Source organism: Poeciliopsis prolifica, unplaced genomic scaffold, assembly GCF_027474105.1.
Source record: "Poeciliopsis prolifica strain line A6 unplaced genomic scaffold, Auburn_PproV2 SCAFFOLD017, whole genome shotgun sequence".
Lineage (NCBI taxonomy): Eukaryota > Metazoa > Chordata > Actinopteri > Cyprinodontiformes > Poeciliidae > Poeciliopsis > Poeciliopsis prolifica.
The window spans coordinates 8,137,727-8,160,959 of record NW_026562392.1 but is presented as its reverse complement, the minus strand read 5'-3'; the positions used below and the strand labels follow the sequence as shown (position 1 = coordinate 8,160,959).

The window sequence follows — 23,233 nt, the reverse complement described above, 5'->3', positions numbered from 1 at the left end:
TGGACACAAGAGTGCCAAATAAATAGGATTTCATAATAACTTCAATATTATTTTATCAATCAATTCAAAGCAGTTTCATCTATACTATTATCAATAAATAAAAAAAAAATCACATCAATGTGAAAAGATGTTCAATATCATTTCATTTCAGGAAGTATACTCAGTTAATGCAGAGGAAGCCATCTATTAATATTTGAACAGTTTAATACATTTTCAATGCCATAGATAAATTGATGTATTGATGAAGCATTGATTTTGTAATATTTAAGAACACTGTAGTCATGAAAATGACTTTGACACTCCTGACCTAAACCATCCCATTGCAGCTCTGGTTCCAGTCTTTGGGTCGATGTCTTGCTTGAAATTGAACATCAGTTCCAGTCTCTTCTCTTCTGCGGCCCCTGGGATTGCTCTGTGTTTAGCCCCATCCATTTTCCCAACAACTCCGACTAGCTTTGCTTTCCCCGCTACAGGATACTCCAACCATAGTAGTGGGAGAGTGTTAGTTTTACACCACACGTAGACGTTTATTACACATTTACGCCTCTAATGTATATGAATAAGTGAGGCTTACCATCAGCATGACTTTCTCTTCTGTGCCTGTCTTTCATTACTGGCTGCCACTCATAGACAGGCCCGATCACTGTGTGGGAGCACTCTAATTAGCTAAGGGACTAATGCCATTAACTCCTCTCTGAAGATGCTTATCTGTCCTCTCCATTTGATTATTTGTGATTTATCATCAGTTTAAAATGGGATGTTTTTACAGGGCCAGTGTAGCCAGGGGAATATTATTTAATGATCACAGCTTTAATACGCTAAAATGTGAAGGAATGCTGATCAGACTTGATGGACAATCACATTTTTCCTTCCCATGAATCTGGGCACAAATAAAGCCTCCAAAGTACATTAGAGTAAGTTTCCCCCTTCCCCCTGTTTGGGCAGTACTTTTGAATAAAGGTCGCTGTAATTAGAGATTGTCCAGTAACATTTTCGTCCGACCTCCTTTGTTGAGCTTGTTTAAAACAGGATAATGTCCTGCCAGTCAAAGATTTCATTACACCACCGCAGTCGCCTTGTGTGAGGCTCATTTTCTGGCAAGTAGATGGATGCGCCCGCATCAGCCATCCGGCTGTGACCAAAGGAGGCCACGTAAGTGAAAATTAGAAAAAGGAGGAGGCCAGGGGTAACAATGACACTGAAAGGCAGTAGAGGAAAGGTGAGAAGAGAAATACATAGAGAGGAAATGAGAGAGAGTATGCATGTGGAAATTACCTCGAAGTTAGCAGCAAAAGTAGAAGAGGACAATGGTGCACTGTGGTAGTTTAGCTGAGAAACATTATTAAAGTTACCATGTGTATATTTCTTGGTGTATTGCCAGGAGGAAGATGATAGCATAAGTGGCAGAAATAGATGAAGTGTGTTGGCCGAACAATTTTCCTCTTTTTTTAGCATGAGCACAAGCATTATGTACAGATGAACAAAACAGGCCGAATGGTTTTGTGGCGTCATGTAACTTTTCCAATCTCCTGTTTAATACATTTTTATATTTTGTAGTTCTTGTTTTACTTCATTTGCTTCACTTACTTGGTTTGCTTCCACAGGACTTTCTGTTGTCACCACATATCTAATCCCTGTCACTTCACTTTTCTGTCTGTGTAAACAAATATTTAATTTTCGCTTGGGTCTACGTTAAATCCTTTCGAGTAAATTTCCTCGTAAAAAGCTGAACCATCGGCTTTTATTTTATTACATATGTTATTTACAGGATAGTAGTCACAAAATGTTCTTTTTTTTCTGGTGATATTTTTGTGTTTTTGCTACGTTAAATATGAACAGCCAGTAATTTTACTAAATATGACCACAAAAAAAAAAAAAAAAAACTTTTTTATTATGAATGTTGCATCATTAAGCATTAAGCTTTTCTGTATTGAAAGAACATGTTTTGTCCTGAGAGCCATTTTACCAAACTGGCTACTGGTTTTATTGAGTTAGATTTATATGAATAGGAGCACATTTTATGTTGTCTACCTGCCACCTGTAATTAGCTAGCTCTGAGAGAAATACTGAGGAAAATTCACCTAGGAGCTTTCTGAAGAAAAATATTTTCTTGTGGGGGGTGAAATACAAAGACATTGCATGAATGAGTCTAGGACAGGGATGCCCACTTCCACTCCTCGTGAGTTACTACTTTGCAAATTTTAAAGAGATTCCTGAGTGAAACGCTTGAGTTCCCTTGTCGGCATGTCATTCAAATTTGAGTCCGGACCACAAACCATTTATTCAACACCTTGTGTTGGAATAGTAACGTGTTTAAAAGTTTCAGGTTAGCAGCTTCAGAGCACAGGAGTCAAAAATTGCTGGTCCAGGAGAAGGATTTAAGAAAATCCTTTTTGCATGTGAAGCAATGCCATGCAGAAGCAGAGTAAGATAATGAATCAGCTGTGAAGACCTTTGGCTTCATATAAATAATAAAATGGAAAAAAAAAATGATATGCCTATTAAAAATAAATTATGGTACTCTTGTTATTACCCAGAGCAGAAGAAGATTGAGGACATAAATATTTTTTTCTTATCATATATAATTTGTAATTATCCTATGTCAAAGGAGCATCTCTTTTTATTGAGATATCTTCCTACTTGTCAAAAAAAAATCGACTTGTTTTTAATTATTTTGATTTGAATGCATGTTTCTGCATAGACTGCTTCACCTTGTTTGCACTCACATTACAAATGAATGTGGTTACCTTACTTTCTCACCCTATGCAAAAAAAGGCAAGGCTGTTGTCATTAGACATACAAACAAAGGATTCTTTTTCTGTTTTAGGGGACAAGATAAATCAAAATTACTTCCGTTTATAAAAGCCCAGATTATGTTGACAGTTCTTCTGTGATTTGATTTTCCTCGGTGGACGCTGTGTTCTCATTTTTTTTCCTCTTCACAGATTTACACAGTACAGTGTTTGAACAAATATCTGGGAATGTAAATTTTTCTAATTTTATCTTCATTTTTTTTTTTTTTACTTCTGCTGTCTGCTGCTTATCTCCATAGATACTAAACCACAAACGGATGTTGAGATTGTGTTTTTGTTTGTCTGCTGTCAGCCCCAGTTTCACTCATGAGAGTTGTTTTTGACATACTTGGCATATAGTCTAGCCTAACTCAGAGGGGGATTGGTTTCACTGAAAAACACAAGATGAAACATTGCAGGTTTTTTTTTTTTCTCTTCCAAACATTCTGTTTGGTTTCTAACTTTGAGTGCAAACTGTCATTTGGGATTTAGCTCAAAGCTTAGATTAGCTTTTGTTGTTTTGTTTTTCCTTCAGACGCGAGCAAAAAATAATCCTACATGATGTGCTGTTCTTAAGTTTAATTGTCTGGATGCTTTGTTTTCTTTTATCACTTTCACTGGCTGACTACTCTATAATGATACATCTTATTTTTTCTCTCCCTTCCCCCTTAGTCTTCTCTCCCTCCCCTCCCACTTTTCTCTTTACCTCTCTCTCTCTTTCTCTTTCTCTCCCTCTCCCTCTCTATCAAAAGAGCACTATCTGGCTGCGCTTCACTTCATTTTCCACCCCAACATGTTGGAAAGGGGAGAAGGAGGAGGATGCTGCGCTTTACCCTTGGTGCATTCTTGCCACCTTTCCGGCCAGCACACGCTGCCTCTGACTCAGACTCACCCTCATCTTTCACTTGTCTCCGACTAAAGGACTTGAGAGAGGAGCTGGAGAGAGAGACGAACAACAAACTGGAGCTCAGGAGTTCTCACTACAGGTTCCCAGACCGAGAAAACGGCATGAGACAAGAACGGAACAGAAACTCTGTGGTGGAAACTGCCAACACCTCAGCAGTGACCACCTCCTCTTCTTCAGTTTTCTCTGCCTCTTTTTCAACTCTCTCGGCTCCAAGATCTATGTGGCAAGAGGCGATGAAGAGGAAACAGTATTTACTTGACCGTGCAGGGGTGTCTGGTGAAGTGGATAAAGGAGGAGGTAGTGAGGAGAAGAGGAACAGGTCCCCGGACTGGTTATATGAATCCTACTACTGTATGAGCCAGCAGCATCCTCTCATTGTGTTTTTACTTCTCATAGTGATGGGAGCCTGCCTGGCTCTGCTGACTGTGTTTTTTGCTTCAGGGCTGGTAAGCCGCTCACTCACAAAACACACACATGCACATATATTATGCAAGTGAAACACTTATAAATGAGCAACTATCTGGGACCACACGCAGGTTTTGCAGTTTGTTGTTAGATATTAGATTCATCTTTGTCGTACGTGGAAGGATAGTTCTGCTGCCTTGACTTGATTTCTCTTGGGAAAAGAGATTTTGATCTCGGTAAGACAATTTAGCTAGATGCAATGATGCAAACAATAGTAACAAATAAGTGCACAAATGTCCCGAAAAATACAAACGGTACAATTCAAAGTTGACTGGAGTCAGACAGCCAAACTGGAACCTACAAATGTGCACATGCTGGAACAGAACCTGTGCCCATCCGCACTCAGACTCTCACAGCATGTTCTCTTCATCACAGCGCTAATGTGAAGTGAAAGGAGAGGATAAGGGGCTTAGTTATTGTATAAGCTTATGGTTGAGTCAACTACAATGTGATCTGTTTTTCTCTCAGTCAAAAGCCTTTAAAATTCAATGCAGTGGCAGCCAGGATATCTGCATAATGTGTCAGATTACAGTAGAGAATTGATTATTATTTTTCTTTTGAGTTGATTGAATTTTCTTCCCTATGAACTTTATTTATTTTTTTTTTGTTAATTTCACTACTTGCTTTTTAAAAACACCCTGCTTGACTGTTTTTGCTGTTAGGAAAGGATTTGTCTGAAATGTATTGTGAAATACTGAGATAAACAAAGAGGGCTCAGACACTTGTATTGTATAGTGCTAAATCCATTAAAGCACAATAATTTGATGGGAACTATTGAATATTCTGGCTAAACATGCAAAAACCAATCAATTTAACAGGAGTCTTTCATTATTATGATTATTATGATTATGATTATTATTATTACTGTTTGAATTAAAAACAAACAAAAATACATATATACATATTATTGATAACATCTCAAAATACCTGTACCTCTAACTCAATATGAGCTGCAGCAGAAAGATTGTATTCCACTTCTGGCAACATAAAATGTTGTTCAGATCAAGACAGTCTTTTGCAATTTTTAACTTTATAACTCAATGGTACACAGTAACAAGAAATAACTTGCTAATTAAAACTGTTTCTTGTGTTCTGAAAAGATTAACATTGAAAATCATTGTTTAAATTGCTCACTGTTAATATTTGAGTGGCTAATTAGGACTGCTTATTCTTTTGACTTTAGGCACAGCCTTAATAGAGTCAATCATTTGTGCGTTTTTACATTAAAGCTGTTTTTGATGACAACTGTTGGTTTGTCATTTGATGAGAAACTGCTACTCTAGTTAACACGTCGACCTTCTCTTAAAAGCATGATTCTTGCAGAAACAAATACAATTCATTAGCTCAGGCTAAATTATGTGTTTCTGCATAACCATGCCAAAAACATGGCTGCTCTGGTATATTTTTTTCCCCCCCTTATCCTCTTTTATTTTTGATTCCCGTGCCATCTCTCACCTCCTTATTTCTTTTTGTGGCATTCATTTTTATCCCTTCATCCCTCCATCGTTCTGGGTGGCTGACCTAAATCCTTTGCTGTTTTAAAGGCTTGCTTTGGGCAAGACAAACTCTGTGTGGCTCTCTTTTGACCACAGCCGTCCTCTCCTGTCCCAGTGTTTTGATTGGGAGAAAGAACGGCTTGGAGTGGAGCCTGGGTCAGAAAAATGTGAGCAAGAAGATTGTTGTTTTCAGGATAATGGTCAGCCTGGACATTTCTAATGTAAAAATGAACAATTAAATCTGTTTCAGTAAGTAAATTAAAACATTTTAAAATGTCTTAACCTTCAGGGGCAAAAGTAAAAATTGACAAAACAAAAACTGAAGCTCTTTAAAATTCAAGTCAGACTTTGAAAATTGTATTTCTAAAATAAATACACACATATGTTGAAGTGACATAACCAAAAAGGCTTGACACTTCAGTGTTTTGACCTTATTGTGACCCTTTTTCCATTCCCCATGACAGGAATGGTGAAGGACTGATGTAATATAGCAGAAACAGGGCACAGGCATCCCATCTCACTGTGCCGTTCCTGCAGATTTAACTGGATGGTATTCCTAAAATTTTTATCACATTTTCCATATCCAAGTGTGTTGCAGGCAGTAGTAGTAAATTATGAATGTAGCCTGAACATGCAAGATATTACCTCAGCATGGCTTTCCCTCCTTTTATTTCACTGGATTGTTTCTTTCGAATGACTCTCTTTTTAAAAAAAAATCTTTTATACTTTTAGCTAAGTATATTTTTACCTTTTTAAAATGACAGTTACACACATAAACTATGGTAAAATTGTGTGATGAGCAACTGTTTAAAATATGTACTGTTTGACTTTGCATTATTCTAGAAATGTTCCTGAATCCTTCTATGAATTTATTTTGAATTACATATTTTATATTCCCATCCCCGTTTTCTTTTCAGATTCCCGAATAACATATGTCTACTTTTATAAATGTGAACATTTTATTTCTGACTATAACTTGCTGTACACTTGTTCCAAATGGACTTTTTGTAGCACCCGTTCCCAAATAGATTTCTCCAGTCATTCAATAATTATGTCTACTTCTTCTAAATCTTGTGTTCAAACATTTTATGATCCCGATTCTGAGTTTTATCTTCACACTTTCCTTTACAGAGCATCGCAGACCATGTGGCCTTTGTAATCACCGTGCCCACAGCGCTGGCCATATTCCTGACGGTGTTTGTGCTCGTCTGCATTGAGTCTGTCTTCAAGAAGCTTTTGCGAGTTTTTTCCTTGGTCATCTGGGCTTGCTTGGTTGCAATGGGATACCTTTTCATGTTTTCTGGTGGAATCGTATGTCCATGGGATCAGGTGAGAAATGGTTGTCCATGAATTGTTTTGTTAACATGTTTGTCAATAAAGGGTGGACCACTTGCAATGGAGGTAGGATTAGGAAGGAATTATTGCCCTAAAGAGAAGCTAAATTGTTGATATTTGTTGTGTTAGCAAAGCATTTTGTGATGAATCCAGAAACCCATGGCAAGGGCACAAGAGAAAATCAATTTAGGATCTTCATCTTTCTTTATCTGGATACATCACCAAATGTTTTCATCACCCTAGCAGTTGATTTAGCATCACTGACATATTCGGTACACTTGTAAGTGAATTCTTGGCTCATTGACAGGAGGCTGCTGAGGGAGTGGTGTTATCTTGGGGCAGGGTTGGGCTTATGTGAGTTAGCGTTTGGGATGTGTTTTATTTCAAATTGAATGTCTTTAATAGTTCATGTTCAGCATTATTCCATAGATAAATAGACAGATACTTACTTTCTGTCTTTTGTCTGCCAATATCTAAAGTCAGCAAATACTTGAGTGCAACAGGAGCATAGACAGCTGGAGCTTTGGGAGGATCGCGCAGCGAAATCCATTCAAAAGTTTGAAAGAGCGTCATTAGGTGTAGTTTGGGGCTGGAGTCAGAACATCTCCCTGGGGTGAGGAGAACCAGAACTAAACTGTTGCAAGTGGTCCAAAGTCTTCTCCTCAGATAAAAATAAAATCGGCATTCATTTGGATATAAAGGTTCTAGAGTCTGGAGCAAGAACAGAAAGGCACAGAGGACATGTTTCTGGAAGTCCAGAGTGAATTTTCCACGGTCTGTGATGATCTGAGTGGCCATGTTAGTGTTGGTGCACAGTCATTGCATCCACCTATTTAGATATTTTAGGGCTCTTTCCTTCTGCAAATAAGTTTTATGGAGATGCTGATTTTATTTTCCAGCTGGACCTGGTTCCGGCCCACAAAGCCAATGGTACCAAAAGCTGGTACAATGACCGTGGAAGTACTGTGCTTGATTGGCCAGACACTGGGACTCACCTTTGACCCCAGAGAGAACCGATGGAGTTCTCTCTGGGGTCATCAACGGGAAGAGTACAGACACCAGAACCAACAAATAATAGACAACCAACAGGGCTGCTATCAAACCTGGACTTCCAGAACTCAGGCTTATTGCCACACTGCACTGATGATCCAAAACAAAATATGCATAGAAATTAACATAAATTTTGTGAAATTAATATTTCTTTTAAAAGCGTCATTTTTATTCTAATCTAATATGATATTCTAATTTTCTGAAACACTGAATTTTGAGTAAGGCACTGATTTATGCAAGGGTAATAGTAATGATTTAAAATGTATTACTGTTACGTGTAAATATAAGAAGTGAGTGTGAAATTGGAAGTCCAAGCTAAAATCATGTCCAGGTCAGGGGCAGAAGGGATCCTTGTGGTGTTTGACCATCCTGTCACAGCTTTGGCATCATATCCAGTATGGCGTCCTGGTGGAGGGTGAGCTCAACCAGCAACTCTTCTGGAAAATATAGATAAATGTTTGCATTGCAGGCTGTGTGTAGAGATTCCTACATTCTTCCAAAAGTTGATCATTTTCCTCCTGCTGTAGCAGTCTCTGCTCTGGCACTGGGGCTTTCTTGTCCTGTGCTGTTGCTGGCCTGCTGAAGCTGGCATGCTTGAGTCTGTGCCTTGCCATCTGCCCATTGGTCGTTTGTTAACCTGCTGTTTTCTAACTGGCTATCGTGGGCCAATTAGGTAGCCATGTGTTGCTAATTCATGGGTGATTCACTCAGGATACGGAAAAACAAAGAACTTACAAACACATTTCAAATTAAAATGCACAGATTAAAACAGTTAAATGAAAATGAGCACATGCAATAAAATTATAAGTGTCTGGGCTATGTGGCACTATAGCCTCTTGGTATCATAAAATTCCACAAGGTCTGTTTAAATGGAAATTAAGTTTATTAGTGTGTATATATCCTAGGTGCATCATTTATTTTGTGGAAGGAATTTTACACAAAACAGTGTGACACTCGTATATGTCTATGTGTGCAGAGTAAATGCTCGTTTTTACCAAAGAAATGTTGTGGAGCACCGTTTTTTACTCTTAATATAGTAATTTAGTTTCAATTTCCATGAGTTTTAGACAATGTATGTACTGTATTGAAGTGCAATGTGCGCTATGCTTTGCATTAAATTTGGAGGCAATTAGGAATTAAATATGGAAAAATATCTGGTTCATCAGACCCTCCAACCACACGCATTCAGAGCTCAATAAATAAATAAAAAAAAAACATAGTACATTAGGTCTTCACCATGTGAAAGCTGTACTCGTTTAGCAGTACTTGGCAGGACAGATGTCTGATGTGGACTCATTGATCACAAAGAGGTAGCGAAAGATGCTCTGATTCACACACCTCTCCATTCATTACTTTTCTTGTGCTCCCCTCAGATGTTGGGCCATTATACTACTTCTGCTCTCCTCTGCAGCTTCTTTAAGTGTTAATTACAGTTTCTCAATGGACATGATGTTTTTGTAGGGACTGCAGCCTTTTTCTTTCTTTTACTCAGTTGTTGAAACTGGATAGGTTAACGGAAATGACTCATTAGCCTTTTCATGCCAGCCCATCTCAGTACGCAGTATTCATTATTGTAATTATCCACAGATGAGACCAGAAGACCTTATTCGTGTATCGCTGAAAATAATGTGCGTCACATCTGTTCAGTCAGCCTGCAATGAAAAAGATTTAAATAATACATACATGCTATTTGCCAGTGGCTGAAGCTGAGTTTCAGGCCTCCCTGTAAGGTGTACCAGTCAGTAAAATAAAACAAATCATTTGTCATGCGTCTATGTAGAAGTGAAAGGACTGGGCCATCTTATTTTAGGGCCTTTTCATCTCCCCATTTTTGCTTCTTTTATTTTGATTTCTATCTTTATTGAAGAATCAAACAGATTTTCACCGTCACATCAGCTGAACTGAGACTCCACTGAGGAGTAAAAAACGGTTTGAATTGGGGGAAAACATTGAACTTCTAACCTCTAAAGCTTCACAACTAACAGGTTGACAAGTAACTCACTTTGTGGTTTGACCAGGATACACAGGAAAGGAGATTATAAATGTAGCTATAAATTCAACATAGTAGCAGTGGTAGAAGTTTTCAATGTGAAATACAACAAAAAGTTAGATGTTTATACATATACATAGAAACATTGGTGGTTTAGCTCAGCTTCATGTCATGTAAAAACAACCAGGTGTTAGCATGAGAATTGGAGAATCATTCAGGCCACAATTAACTAATTGACTTTGTAAAGCTTTCATGAAATGTATATGATTATTGCTATTTGAGAATGCATTTTAATATTATTAAATTAAATAGACTTTTGATTATCACAGTCCTTAGCCCTTCAACAGACGTACCTTTGTAAAGTGAAGCTTAATTGCAACAATGCATGAACCAAAATAAACCTTTTACTCATAGTAAAGCACACTGAAGTGCATGGTGTTCTGCTCATGCTTCCCCTCCAAACGTTACTTTGTGTATGTTGACATAGTGATGTATTTTTCATCTTGGCATTTACATTTTTTTTTTGGTTTGTTTTGCTTTTTGTCATTCAGGTGGACATCTGGACACGGTTCACTTGACTATGAAATTTCTTCACTTTGTTTTTGTATTTATACAAAAACAAAGTAATCTTTTACTTTTATGTGTTTTAAAGATGGCCATTTTCCATCTTCGAACCTGAAATCAATTGGTTACTTCTTCTCGCTCTACAAAGCTCTTCTATCCCGCTTATCTGTGTGGTCCAGCCTCTACCCCTCTCTGAGGCACGTCTAGATCCTGCCTCATCACTTCCTTTTTCTCCTCTTTCTCTCTTTGATACATGTGCCAGATACACACACACACACACGCACACACGCACACACACTTGGTATACAGCCAGTCTCATTAAGATTTAACAGACAGAGATTTTGGTCTTGGAAAGTCCCTGTCAGATTTGAGCAGCAAAGAAGTGGGTAGGCAGCAGAAAGAGACGAACCGGTGATGGGAGAGACAGCCGAGGAGGTATGGGGGCTTCCGGACGAATCAAACGAGAGCAACTGAGACGGAGTGTAAATATGAGATTAAACGCAAAGGATGGAGACAAATTTTGTTTCTATACCTAATTTATTTTGGAGATTACCATGCAAAGACGGATGGAGGAAATTACAAACCAGCCAATCTGGCAGATTGTTTTTCATCCACTCCATTTATTTCCACATCATCAGTGTAAATCAGTAGATCTGTCTTTTCACCCTGAGAGTGGCTGGAGATGAAATGAGCAGCTGTCTACTTTGATATTAAATAGCAGGCAAGGAGTCAGCACCTGATCTCACAGGCTTCCACACTCACAAGTTACAGGTTAGATTTATAATCTCACTTGTAAACTAATCACAGACTAAAAGCCTAATGTAAGACAGCCTGTCTCCATAATTAGTTTTATTGACTGTCTTCTGTGTCATTAGAAAGCAAATGATTCACGGGGTAAGCTCAAAGTTGACTGTACTATGATAGAAGATTTCTTATTCACTTAATTATCCCAGGAGAAGGTCACTATGTGCTTTGGGTCTCCTAACCACCATGTAGTCAGTCAGCCATTATGTTTGTATAACTGAACATTTTGCCTCATAACCTCTCAATTATTCTTGGTGCACTTTTCATGATTGAGTTAGGAGCTTTGGTTTTAACAACATCATTTCAGCAAAAGGCTTTTTGGACTCAAAACAAATTATGTTCCTGAGTGAGGCGATAGTTTGCAACAATTTGCAACAAACCCCCTTATGTTATGGGGTTTCAATTATTACACCTTTTCTTGACTAAATATCTGTTTAATGAACTTCATGTGGAAATTAGAACAAAACGAATTGGTTGTATCAAAATTTGTGCACCAACATTTGTTATCTAGTGTGAATGGAATTTTTAAAATTTTTTTTAACCTCCTCATAGAAAACCATACAAATTAGACAGTTTGTATACATATATACACAAACTGTTGCTTACAGCTATATATAAAGCTGTAAACATACTTCAACATGTCTTTTGGTTAATTATGCAATCATACTTATTTCCAGTTTTTGCTGTTTCAAATTTAAGAGACCGTGGTAATCCCCTTTAGGTGCTCTCTCCTCACTGCTCTTATTCTTTGCTCAACTCTCTGCATGGCACTGACCCCCACTTTGCATTGCTGCTTTCCCTCTGGCCTGGCAAATAAGCTAGGAAAGGTTAAGAGTTAACAAGCTGTAGCCTGTGAGAACACTGGCCTTTTTCTTGTCATGCAGCACAACAACTTTGACCCCGTAGAAGAAAGTGTTACATTACAGGGTCAGAATGCCTCTTTTCTATGTATTTATATATTCATATCCCTGAATTATTTTGGTGCTACTTTAACAGTCTCTCATTTTCCCCTTTTCTATTTTATTTCCGCTGCTTTGAGGTGATATGAGGAAGTCTCATTTTTGTCTCTGTAGGTATCCTTCTTCCTGTTCATTGTGTTTGTGGTTTACACCATGCTGCCGTTCTCCATGCGGGAAGCCATCATCGCCAGCGTCCTGACCTCCGCCTCTCACACCATTGTGCTGAGCGTCTGCTTGTCCACAACAGCTGATCACATGGAGGCAGTAGTTTGGCAGGTGAGCTGCTCACCACCAGGTACTGATGAACAGAACATAGAAGTTTCCATTTAATAAGCTAATATAACTCGTTTATTAGCAGAAGTAGCAACCAAATGTGTATATTCTTGGATTATTGTATGAAATAGCTGAATTCAAACAAACATGACAATACGGGTTGAAATAAATGTTGCCTGTCAGTGTAATAATTTAGCAAAATTGTTCTCGGTCTATTTTGTGAATTTTTACAGATCTGTACTCGATATATAATCTGAGAAAATAAAGTGGTATTCTGGATAGTTGGTCAAATATGTTGAGGTACAAAATGGTGTGATATTTATTTGGTACTTTAATATACCTCTGGATATTTTCTGTAGAAATACAGGAACCTTTATATTATGCCATAATACAAACAATAACCTAACTCATTACAATTGTGCATTGATTAAAATATGAGTTTTAGTCTCTTGATCCAGGTCACAAAATTTGTATTTCTATTTTACAATTTGTTGCACAACTCTAGCTTATATTTTAACAAGGATATGTGACCTTTGAGCTAAAATTAGTATGGCAGGTAACAGAAAAAAAAAATCTACTTTTTCAGCTCAATTTAAAGGTCGACTTTTCCACACAGTATTGCTTCTTGTGTTTTCGATATTCAGGAAGCTTATTGATGTGCTGGAGGATAGTGGAAAATGATCAGACAAGGAGAGGGTTTGTCAGGGCAGTGCCTACTACATTTCTACTAATTTAAGCTTACCATGCAGAACAAAGATGTTACAATTTCCTGTGAATTACAAAATTTCTATGAAACACAGAAACTGCAAGAAGTAGGTGTGTGGATAAATAAAGGATTTGAGTCAAAGAAATAGTGTAAATTATGTTTTTGTTATTGATTGCATTGGTGTCGATTTAGTAAAGCATGTATTTATATTTACATAAATCGGTTATCCATAAATATCAATGTACATTGTATGCTAAATAAACCAAACTACATGTTTGTAAAGTCAAACATGCAGTTTTGTCATTTATCTTAAGGTTATCAATTTGTATAATTTCTTTAGATATTTGGCAACTGGTCCTAAAACAAGCAAAATATTTTTTCTGGACTTAATTTAATATTGAACTTAATTGTTCTGTTGTTGTATTCTACTTTCAGTTAAATAATTACTAATTTTAAAGACTGTGTCATCCTGATTTAGTTCAAACTTGGTAATATGTCTTCCTGCATTCTTTTTTATTATTCATTAAGATAAAAATGTCTTTATTCCCTGATGACAAACCAATCATATTGCCAAAAACAAAACAAAAAATATCAACTTCAGCATGAAGCCCTTGCAAAAATCTATAAATAGATATGGCAAAGTTATTTTGTTTTCTAGAAACTCTTCATGCATTATGTACATGAGCACGAAATGCAATGTTTTCTACAAACTGAGTGCTGTTTATTCACAACAGACAACTTAAGAGAGAATCCATTTTGAGTTGAATGTTTGATATTTATTTACCAGAAGCCTGGTTAACATTTTCTTGAAGAGGTGAAGATCTCTCAGGCCTTGGTGGATTTTTTTTATCTGGTTGCTTATAGACATGACTTTCAGGAAATCATCCAATAAATGTTTTTCGATAGAACACACAGTTCTGCTTGTGTTCTGCTCTTGTTCACTTTCCTCATTTTTCAGGGTTTACTGTCTGACATGCTCTTACGGCCAGGCATGGCGATTGCTTGTAATTGATGACAAAACAGGAGAAGCTCATAAAACAACCTTATGAAAGACTAGAGTTTTGATAAGTTTGAGTGCCGAATTGAATTTTACCCAGACTAATTTAAAACATCATCATTCAGTTTTGTTCTTTAGAAGAGATGGCTGAGGCAAATACAGACAGAGACAGAGTGTGCTGAAAATGACAACATAACAAAATCAGAATTTTATTCAAACTGATTGAAACAAAGTGGTGTAAAATACTTATATTTCTGGAGTGGTTTCTGCTAGTATTAAATATTTTCTTTTGGTGTTATAATCTCTGTTGTTGGAGGAGAAAAAGTTTCATTTGCATATTGTGTTAATCACTGAATGGCAAAACTATCAATAATTCCGAACAATGTTTACTTTTTAAACTGTATCTGACAGAGACTTTAGTGGTAAAGGCTATTAAATATTTTATGTTTTACCTGTTACAGAGCATGTGTGAATAAAAAATTGTTTTACTTGCAATGATCGCCATATTAAACAATTGCTTTAAAGAGTGTTTGTCAGATCAGCTCTTTAAATTGATTGCAGAACACAGTGATCTGTGAGTGATGCACTAATTCCCTCTTGTGTTTTGCCGAATGTGTAGAGTAACTTTATTTCAAATCTAAGAATTTTAAAATCTTTCTGTGCGTTTTGTTGTATATTAATCCCATTTCAGAGTGGTGTGTGCAAAGTTATGATTGTAGAAGCCTGGGTTGTATGCCCAGCTGGAGCTTGTTCTCCTCTCATATGCTGTGCTTCAGAAGCAAGTTGCCTAAAATATGGAAGTCTCAGTTGATGAAATGTATTTGAAGTTTTTTTTTACTGGTAAACTATAGAGTGACAATTCTCAGTCATCCACTATATGACTTCCTGATTGCCTGGTGCAAGCTGACCAGGTGGGATGGTGATGTGCCCTTGTTTCCTTGATCCTTCTGAGTTTCTGCGACTCCGGCGGAAACTCAGACATCCCTCCAGTGCTGCAGCCCTGGAGGGATGTCTCTTGCTTTGTGTTGGGTGATGTTGCAATAGGATGTTTGTGAGGTTGCCAGATCATTATAGGTGCTGGATCTCTTGACTTGGTGGAAAACAGTGGCATACCTGGGTCATCTCACCATATACCTCTGTTAAGAGTCTATGCTCAACAGACATCTGAGCTACAATCAGACTTACACTGAATTTTTGATATTTAGTTACCAGCAGCTTTTGGGCTTCAGTGGTCAGTTGAGGTAAATAGCTCGGTCTTGAACCTCACACTAGAAACACAGAACTGATAGCCAGAGAGAAACATAGACTTTCAATATGTTCTTGGGGAAAAACATTCTGGAACAAACATTGTTGACATATGGATATAAATGTTAATGCACAGACTTGTCTTTTTCAGAGCATTTCAAAAGGACTGTTATTATTTGTAGTATCTGTTAACAAGCAGTAAATACTATACTTCTTTAAAAGTAATTCATATCTGCATTGATATTAGAAAATGCATGACTGTTTTTTACAGTTCATTCAAATATTGCAGAAACAGTACGGTAAAACATAACTTCAGCCAGAGATGTTCTGGACCTACAGACTTTTCCTAAGGCTAAACTTTTGATGCAGTCATTGTTCTGCTAATAGATTATCTCTATCTAGCAGTGGATGGATGGATGGATGGATGGATGGATGGATGGATGGATGATGGATGGATGGATGGATGGATGGATGGATGGATGGATGGATGGATGGATGGATCCCTAAATGTTGAGTTTTTAGGGAAGAAATGAATTAAGTACAGTAAGAATCCTGTCTGTGTATTATGGGCAGCTACTTTTTATGATCCATCATGATTCTCTACTGACCAGGAGCCATTAAGGTTGAAAAACTATTACATTGATCCCTTCTTCCTAATGTCAACCAACAGAAGATCTGAGGATATGATAGACTGCCAATGTTAATGGCCCATTTTTTCCCAACAGTATATTTAAGTACTCTTAGATTTACTGTGTAACCCAGGATGTACAATGTTAAATGGCCCTTCTTGTCAAAATTGAGATTGCACCTTCTTCCTAAGGCACTTTAACAGTACCAAAAATGATAAATCTATTGCACAACTTGCGCAATTATATATAACATAACAATATGACTAAACCTCCATCATTGTTCATAATGATGTACTGAAATTTTATATTTAAACTCTTTCCAAGATGCACATCTTCTTCTGTGATCTTATGGCAACTGAACATGTTTTAATTATTTATGTTACGTAATGTTCTTTTTTTTTCTGATTAAAGATTAAGTAATCTGATTTCACATGTATTGGATTTTATTTCTTAAATTGTTCATTATTGATCCCGCATATTAAGACACCTCACATTCTGTATGTACAACCAGGATAGATTTCTTTAATGTTTGTTACATAATCAGCTGCAAAAAAGTTGGTACCTAAAAGGAAAAGTCTAGTTAACCATCAAACCAATTTTAATATTAAACTACAATAACCAGAACACATACAAAAAGCAGTTTTGAATGAGGATTTCATATATTAAGGGAAAAACATTCAATCAATCAAAATTATGAGGCAAAATTAATAATCCACAACTACCCCCATCTGTAACTGGTTGCTCTGCTCTTCCTTTTTTCGTCTGGAGAACAGAATTCATCAAGATGTCCAGGCTCTGAATCGGTAAAGCAACCACAAGCCATGAGAGTACATTCATCATCACATTTCAATTTAGTTGTTTTTTTGTTCCAATATTGTGTTAGCTTTACACATGAGGTAACAAGCTGTGCACCTTCCAAAAAGCTGCATTTCTTGTTTCAAAGGATGTAATCCCATTTCACTGAACCAGATTAGTTTGCATCGTTGCTTTTCTCCCCTTTATTAGGAAAATTGTTAAAGACGTGAAGAACAAAAAAATTCCCCATTCTCTTCTGTTTTTACACAATGCATCATTCTAATGGTAGTTCATATAGTGATTTTAAATATTTTGATCTGGAAGAAATGCTTTTTATGTGGTCCCTTTAGTGAGATCAGAGTCTCTGTCTAATCAAATATAGCCAGCAGACCTTCAAAGATAGGCATCATGATCACTTTCTTTAATGACATTAAGTATCTTCAGGAATTGATAAGTTGCTCTTCGCCCCTTAATTCAGAGTCCAGCTTCTATAAAATAAAATGCCAGCATTTGTTCTTCTTATATGTTTGTTTTCTTTTGTGTTTTTGTTCATGATTAACAGCTTGTCAGTGACCATTGAGTAATTTATCACGTGACCAAAGGACATTAATGTGACCACGTTCTCTTCAGCATTGTTGTTTTGCTTTTATTTGTTTGATTTCAATACAAGGTGTAATAAATTAATGTCGATGTTTTTATGTTGGTTTTATGAGAGCATTATTTAATATCGAGATAAAAATATGACTTATTTGCAATCTATCATGTGTAATGAAGCTATACAATTGTACTTCTTCTTGTAACTGGTGTACAAGCAGTAGTGCACCTATTTGTTAATGAGGTGTAATTTTCTTTTCCCTTTTTAAATTTATTTTTCCTTGTTTTTACCCAGCAGAGAACTCTAACTCTGAACCTGTCAGTCTGTGGATTATTATTCTCCACATCCACTTGAATTCTTTTCACCCTCAGCAATGACTCCATCTAGGTTTTGTTGGTTTTGCCTGATCTCCAGCTTATTTGTGTCCAGTGAGATTATAATTCTAGACATGCCCAGGCCCAATTTCTTTTCTTCATCCCCTCACCCCAGCAGAGCATCGAAGTTATTTGACTCTGTTTTACATTATATCAGCTACCATGTTAAGTCTTAACTTTATGGTCATGGTAAGCTTTACTGTTTGTCTGATCAGTGCATTTATCCATATTTAAAAATTAACTATGACTCTTCAACAAATTGAAAACTTTTAGTTTTCTAAAATTGCGTAACGTAAGAGTTTTCAGACTTTTTGAATTAAACATAGTTTTGTGAAGTTGATATTTAGCTTTGTCTTTCTGTGTGTATGTTTTCACAGATTTTAGCCAATGTTATTATTTTTGTTTGTGGGAACATGGCTGGGGCGTACCACAAGCATCTGATGGAGTTGGCGCTGAAGCAGACCTACCAAGACACCTGCAACTGCATCAAGTCCCCTATTAAACTGGAGTTTGAGAAGAGACAACAGGTAATTAATGCTCCTTGATTAGAGAGGGATCAGCATGTCAAAGTTCTGCAGAGGCCTGTTGTTAACCCACCATTTAGCTGAACCAGGGAAAGTACTGAAATATGCAGGACACCAGCCCTCGAGGCCTGACTTTGGGCACGACTGCCATAGCTGAAGCGTTTTGCAGTGGCCCTGGAGTGCTGGCCGCAGCTTTGTTTATGACAGATGGCAGTATTTGTGTAGAGGCTTTTTTTTTTTTTTTAAGCGCTTGCCGCACTCATAATATATTCTGTTTGCAGGAGGCTTTTAACCAAAGTGCATTGCAGTATAGTAAGTGCATACATTTTGTCTGAAAATTCCAGGCGACACTGTGTGATTTCCTCATAAACCCGAAACTCTGTGTAACTTTTACCAGCAGCCACTACTCGTACAACCACCAGAGCCTTCTAAATAGTGCAGAGGAAAGATTCGTATCTGTCAGGGTTGTATTAGCTTTTAGACCCATTGATGCGTTTTAGCTGTGCTTTAAAAATCTTCTATGTCCAGAAGAGTCTTTAAAAGGAGCCAGCGAAAAGCTGGGGTTTTCTGAAGTTCTTGTTTGTTAAGTCAAAACAGAGGGAAGTAAAGAAATTTGTAATGCAGAGTAGGTGTTTGGCATGCTGATCGTCATAATAGCATGTTTTCTTTAGTTTTGTTTTGACTTTATAATAATACTTGTGTATTCTTTGTGTTACTCTCTTCAGGAACGTCTCCTTTTGTCTCTACTGCCAGCTCACATTGCTCGTGTAATGAAAGCTGAGATCATTCAGAGGCTGAAGGGACCGAACTTTGGTCAGATGGAGAACACAAACAACTTTCACAACCTCTATGTCCAAAGGCACACTAATGTCAGGCATGTAGATGTTCTTGAAATTTGTATGGTTCTGTCAGAAAAAGTGCTGTTTTTTTTTTTTTTTTGACAGTATGTTTCAAATGATCAAGCAAGGTTTATCATACAAAGACAATGTCACTGAATATAGGTTTTTCTTTCAATAAATAAAATATTTAACAGGTGTTTTTTATTTTTATTTGTATTTACTCAGATTATGTTTGCCTATTATTGGCATTAACTTGATCAGAAACATTTATTTGTCTCAATAAGGAAAAAACAGAATAAATCTGTAGAAGACTAAATAGTGGTGACAGTGTTTGGCCAAATGGGGATCTGAATCTGAATTAGCTTATGGGAAAAACAATGTTGCCTCCTGGCAAACATAAATTAATTAAAATAAATGATTTCTTTTGGCTTTTTAGCATCCTTTATGCAGATATTGTTGGATTCACACGCCTGGCCAGTGATTGCTCACCGGGAGAACTGGTGCACATGCTGAATGAGCTGTTTGGCAAATTTGATCAAATCGCAAAGGTAAAAAGCCCTTCTTAGATCCCGGTCAATATTTTTATTTGTCTTAACCATCGCTTATTGGGCAACTGTGCTGCATGTTAAATAACAAAGCTCATATTCAAACCAACAAGTTACATGTAATTTAACCTGCTCTCACATATCCATATATCTTGTGATATACCATTACTCTGGATATTATTTAATATAAAGTTACACCTAGTGATTCAATTTGCTGTGGTTAACATGACTAAATCTTCTTTTCATGTACCTTGTACTTAACAGTGAAGAAAATGTGATAAATTCAGAAATGTCTTTAAGAGGTGATTTGGTGAAATTACATATAAAAGGCCTCTTGGAAGGTCTTTCAGTCAGACCCGCTTTTAAGTAACTTCTCTGTGTGTTTCTACATGCAGGAAAACGAATGTATGAGAATCAAAATTCTTGGCGACTGTTATTACTGTGTCTCTGGCCTCCCGGAGTCTTTGCCAAACCACGCTAAAAACTGTGTGAAAATGGGTCTGGACATGTGTGAAGCCATCAAGTAAGTGGCAGATAATATAACAGTAATATTTACCACCATGTTTATTCTCGCTCTTTTACTGTTTGTCTATCTTTGTATCTTTCAAAGTGTTCGTTATTGAGATTTCAGCAAGGTTATAGTTCTACTACGACTAGCATAAGGGGTTATTGGTATGTTTAGCCTTTTCCTGTTCATCTTTCTCATAGATGGCACTATTTTGGCTGTACCTTGTCTACGAGGTCTTTACCTTTTCAGCTAATGATGTTTGCAAAGGCTCTTCTCACATTGCCACATTGCTGGAGTTTTAAACCTCCAGCAGTAGCAGTTTTGTTTCTCAGCGATGGGAAGTTGTGCAGCAACTGAGAGGAAAATGGCCGTTTATAATAACTTTATTATGAAGGAGTACTTTAAATAACTTTTTGTTTTAGTTCATGTTATTACATACTCAGTAACAAAATCAACAATAAGACTTTAACTTTTTATAGATACAATAAGTTACACTGATAAATTCTAGCAAAATTGTAACAAAATCTAAACTTCATTGCATTTCATTCAGTATGTATAAATTGCCTTTTTACTACTTACTTGTAGATTTCTCCTTTTGTGTGCACATGTGCCTCGGATGTTGCATTTTCTACATTTTAAAGTTAAAGAAATACGTTCATGAGGAAAATATTTTTGAAGAGCGAAACAGGGCATACATTCTGATTTACCTAATTAAATACAAATTTCTGATGCATTACAGAAAAGTACGAGATGCTACAGGTGTCGACATCAACATGCGCGTGGGCGTACATTCAGGAAACGTCCTGTGCGGCGTTATTGGACTTCAAAAATGGCAGTATGATGTTTGGTCACATGACGTTACACTGGCCAATCATATGGAGGCAGGAGGTGTACCAGGGTGAGTGAAAAATGAAACCATGCTGTGGTAAATGTTTCATATACTTAAGACTTCACAGTTTGATGTGTCTAATAGGTCAAATTCTCTCTGTTGCAACATTCCTATTATTAAATATTACCATCAATAAATGACTTATCAAATCATTGCTAGGCGCGTTCACATCACATCAGTGACGCTGGAACACCTAAATGGTGCTTATAAGGTTGAAGATGGAGATGGACAAGAGAGAGACCCTTACCTAAAGGAACATGGTGTCATCACTTATCTTGTTATCAACCCAAAGGTACAGGACTTCCACCGAATGAATGTAATACAAGGCAGTCAAGAAAATGCTTTACAATCCCATTGCTTCCATATATGTTCAGGTGGAGCGTAGGAGCCCGCAGCATTATTACCGGCCCAGACACACACTGGATGGAGCTAAAATGAGAGCCTCAGTCAGGATGACCCGGTACCTGGAGTCGTGGGGAGCAGCCAAGCCCTTTGCTAACCTGCACCACAGAGACAGTATGACAAATGAGAATGGCAAGATTAGCACCTCTGTGTGTATTTATTTATTTATTTTTATTCTAAACTAATTCTGTTATGATGAGCATTTGTTGATGCCAACCTATCCTGTCCCTCTCTTGCTTCGTTTTAAGGACATGCCGAAGGGGCAGTATCGTTTCCAGAGGAGATCGGAACGGTATAAGCTACCATTTCATCAGATAAATATTTATCCCAACATAAATATTTATGTCGGCATAAATATTTACTACATTTTCATGAAAGGCCTCCTTGTCACAGACGGTGATGGCTTAAAATATATTTTCTTTCTGGAACTTTCTGTCTCCCTGCACAGGACAAAATCTCAGAAGAAACGGTTTGAAGAGGAATTCAATGAACGGATGATCAGGACGTTTGATGGAATAAATTCGCAAAAGTAAGCGTTTATAAAAACTCTATTTTCATTGAACACTTTATAGTCGTAAAACGTTCTTTTCAGACTTATATCCAGGGTTTCTCCACCTTCTAGAAATGGACTTTGCTTTTATCATATCATAGGTCTTAATAAGTATGCTTTTTAGTCATGTGTACTGTGTTTAAGTGAGATCCTCAACTTTTGATTTCCCATATCTGAGCTTTAGTTTGATATTTGGCCAGTTGAGGTGCCATGTCATCAGCTCTTGCTGATATTCTCTGTTTTCCCTAAAGTCATCAGTCAGTGCAGTCATCTAGCAGGAAACTTTAGAGAATGCAATGCTTCCTTCTGCAGAAAGCCTTTTTTGAGACAGCGGTCTTATTTTTCAGCGGGACTTAACGGCTGCACTGTGGCACCAGGTGGCTCAGTGGCAGAGCAGGTGTACAGAGTCCACTGTAGTGCCAAAGAAAAGACTTGGCATCTGACTGCTCTGCCAAAGTGGTTTTGCTGCACTTGATTTATCTCTGATTCTGAAATGAGTGACAAAAAGACATGGAACATTTTGACAACACTAAAATTGTGTTAGATGTACTTGTACAGCTAATGGATCCTGAATACTCTCAAGGCAAATGCTATGTTTTCAAATGTCCAGAATATGATCAAATGTCAACTAAAATTTGAATGTGAAAGAAATGAAAATTTGAAACAGAAAATGCTTCAAATTTAAGGATCAGTCATATGAACATGTACTTTTAGGCTCTTTTCTACTCTGTCCAGTTATTTTTTTATGCCTAACTGTATTTTGTGTGGCTGTTTTTCCTAGACAGTGGCTCAAGTCTGAGGACATTCAAAGAATATCACTGTTTTTTCACAACAGATCCTTGGAGAAAGAGGTAAACAGGGATCAGCCCCTGCCTGGGTGAAATCAATCAAATGATGCATCAAAATTTGTCCCTTTTTGTTACATTTGCCTGCTTTTAGCCTACCATTTCACTGCAAAAATGGTATCTGAGTACACAGTTGAAATGCTGCTCAAAAAGAT

At 37.1% G+C, this 23,233-nt stretch overlaps 1 protein-coding gene across 1 annotated transcript in view; it reads left to right on the top strand.

Moving 5' to 3' along the window:
• The first annotated feature begins 3,572 nt into the window (after positions 1-3,572).
• adcy2a (adenylate cyclase 2a) overlaps positions 3,573-23,233 on the top strand; it is a 31,814-nt gene continuing 12,153 nt past the window's right edge. The window contains exons 1-13 of the mRNA XM_055042169.1: positions 3,573-4,145; positions 6,792-6,989; positions 12,477-12,638; positions 18,354-18,503; positions 19,226-19,374; positions 19,776-19,887; positions 20,280-20,407; positions 21,132-21,290; positions 21,441-21,573; positions 21,656-21,832; positions 21,932-21,975; positions 22,132-22,212; positions 23,015-23,084. Of these exons, the coding sequence (XP_054898144.1) occupies positions 3,612-4,145; positions 6,792-6,989; positions 12,477-12,638; positions 18,354-18,503; positions 19,226-19,374; positions 19,776-19,887; positions 20,280-20,407; positions 21,132-21,290; positions 21,441-21,573; positions 21,656-21,832; positions 21,932-21,975; positions 22,132-22,212; positions 23,015-23,084 (2,097 nt within the window). The 5' untranslated portion in view covers positions 3,573-3,611. The remainder of the gene's footprint in view (positions 4,146-6,791; positions 6,990-12,476; positions 12,639-18,353; positions 18,504-19,225; positions 19,375-19,775; positions 19,888-20,279; positions 20,408-21,131; positions 21,291-21,440; positions 21,574-21,655; positions 21,833-21,931; positions 21,976-22,131; positions 22,213-23,014; positions 23,085-23,233) is intronic.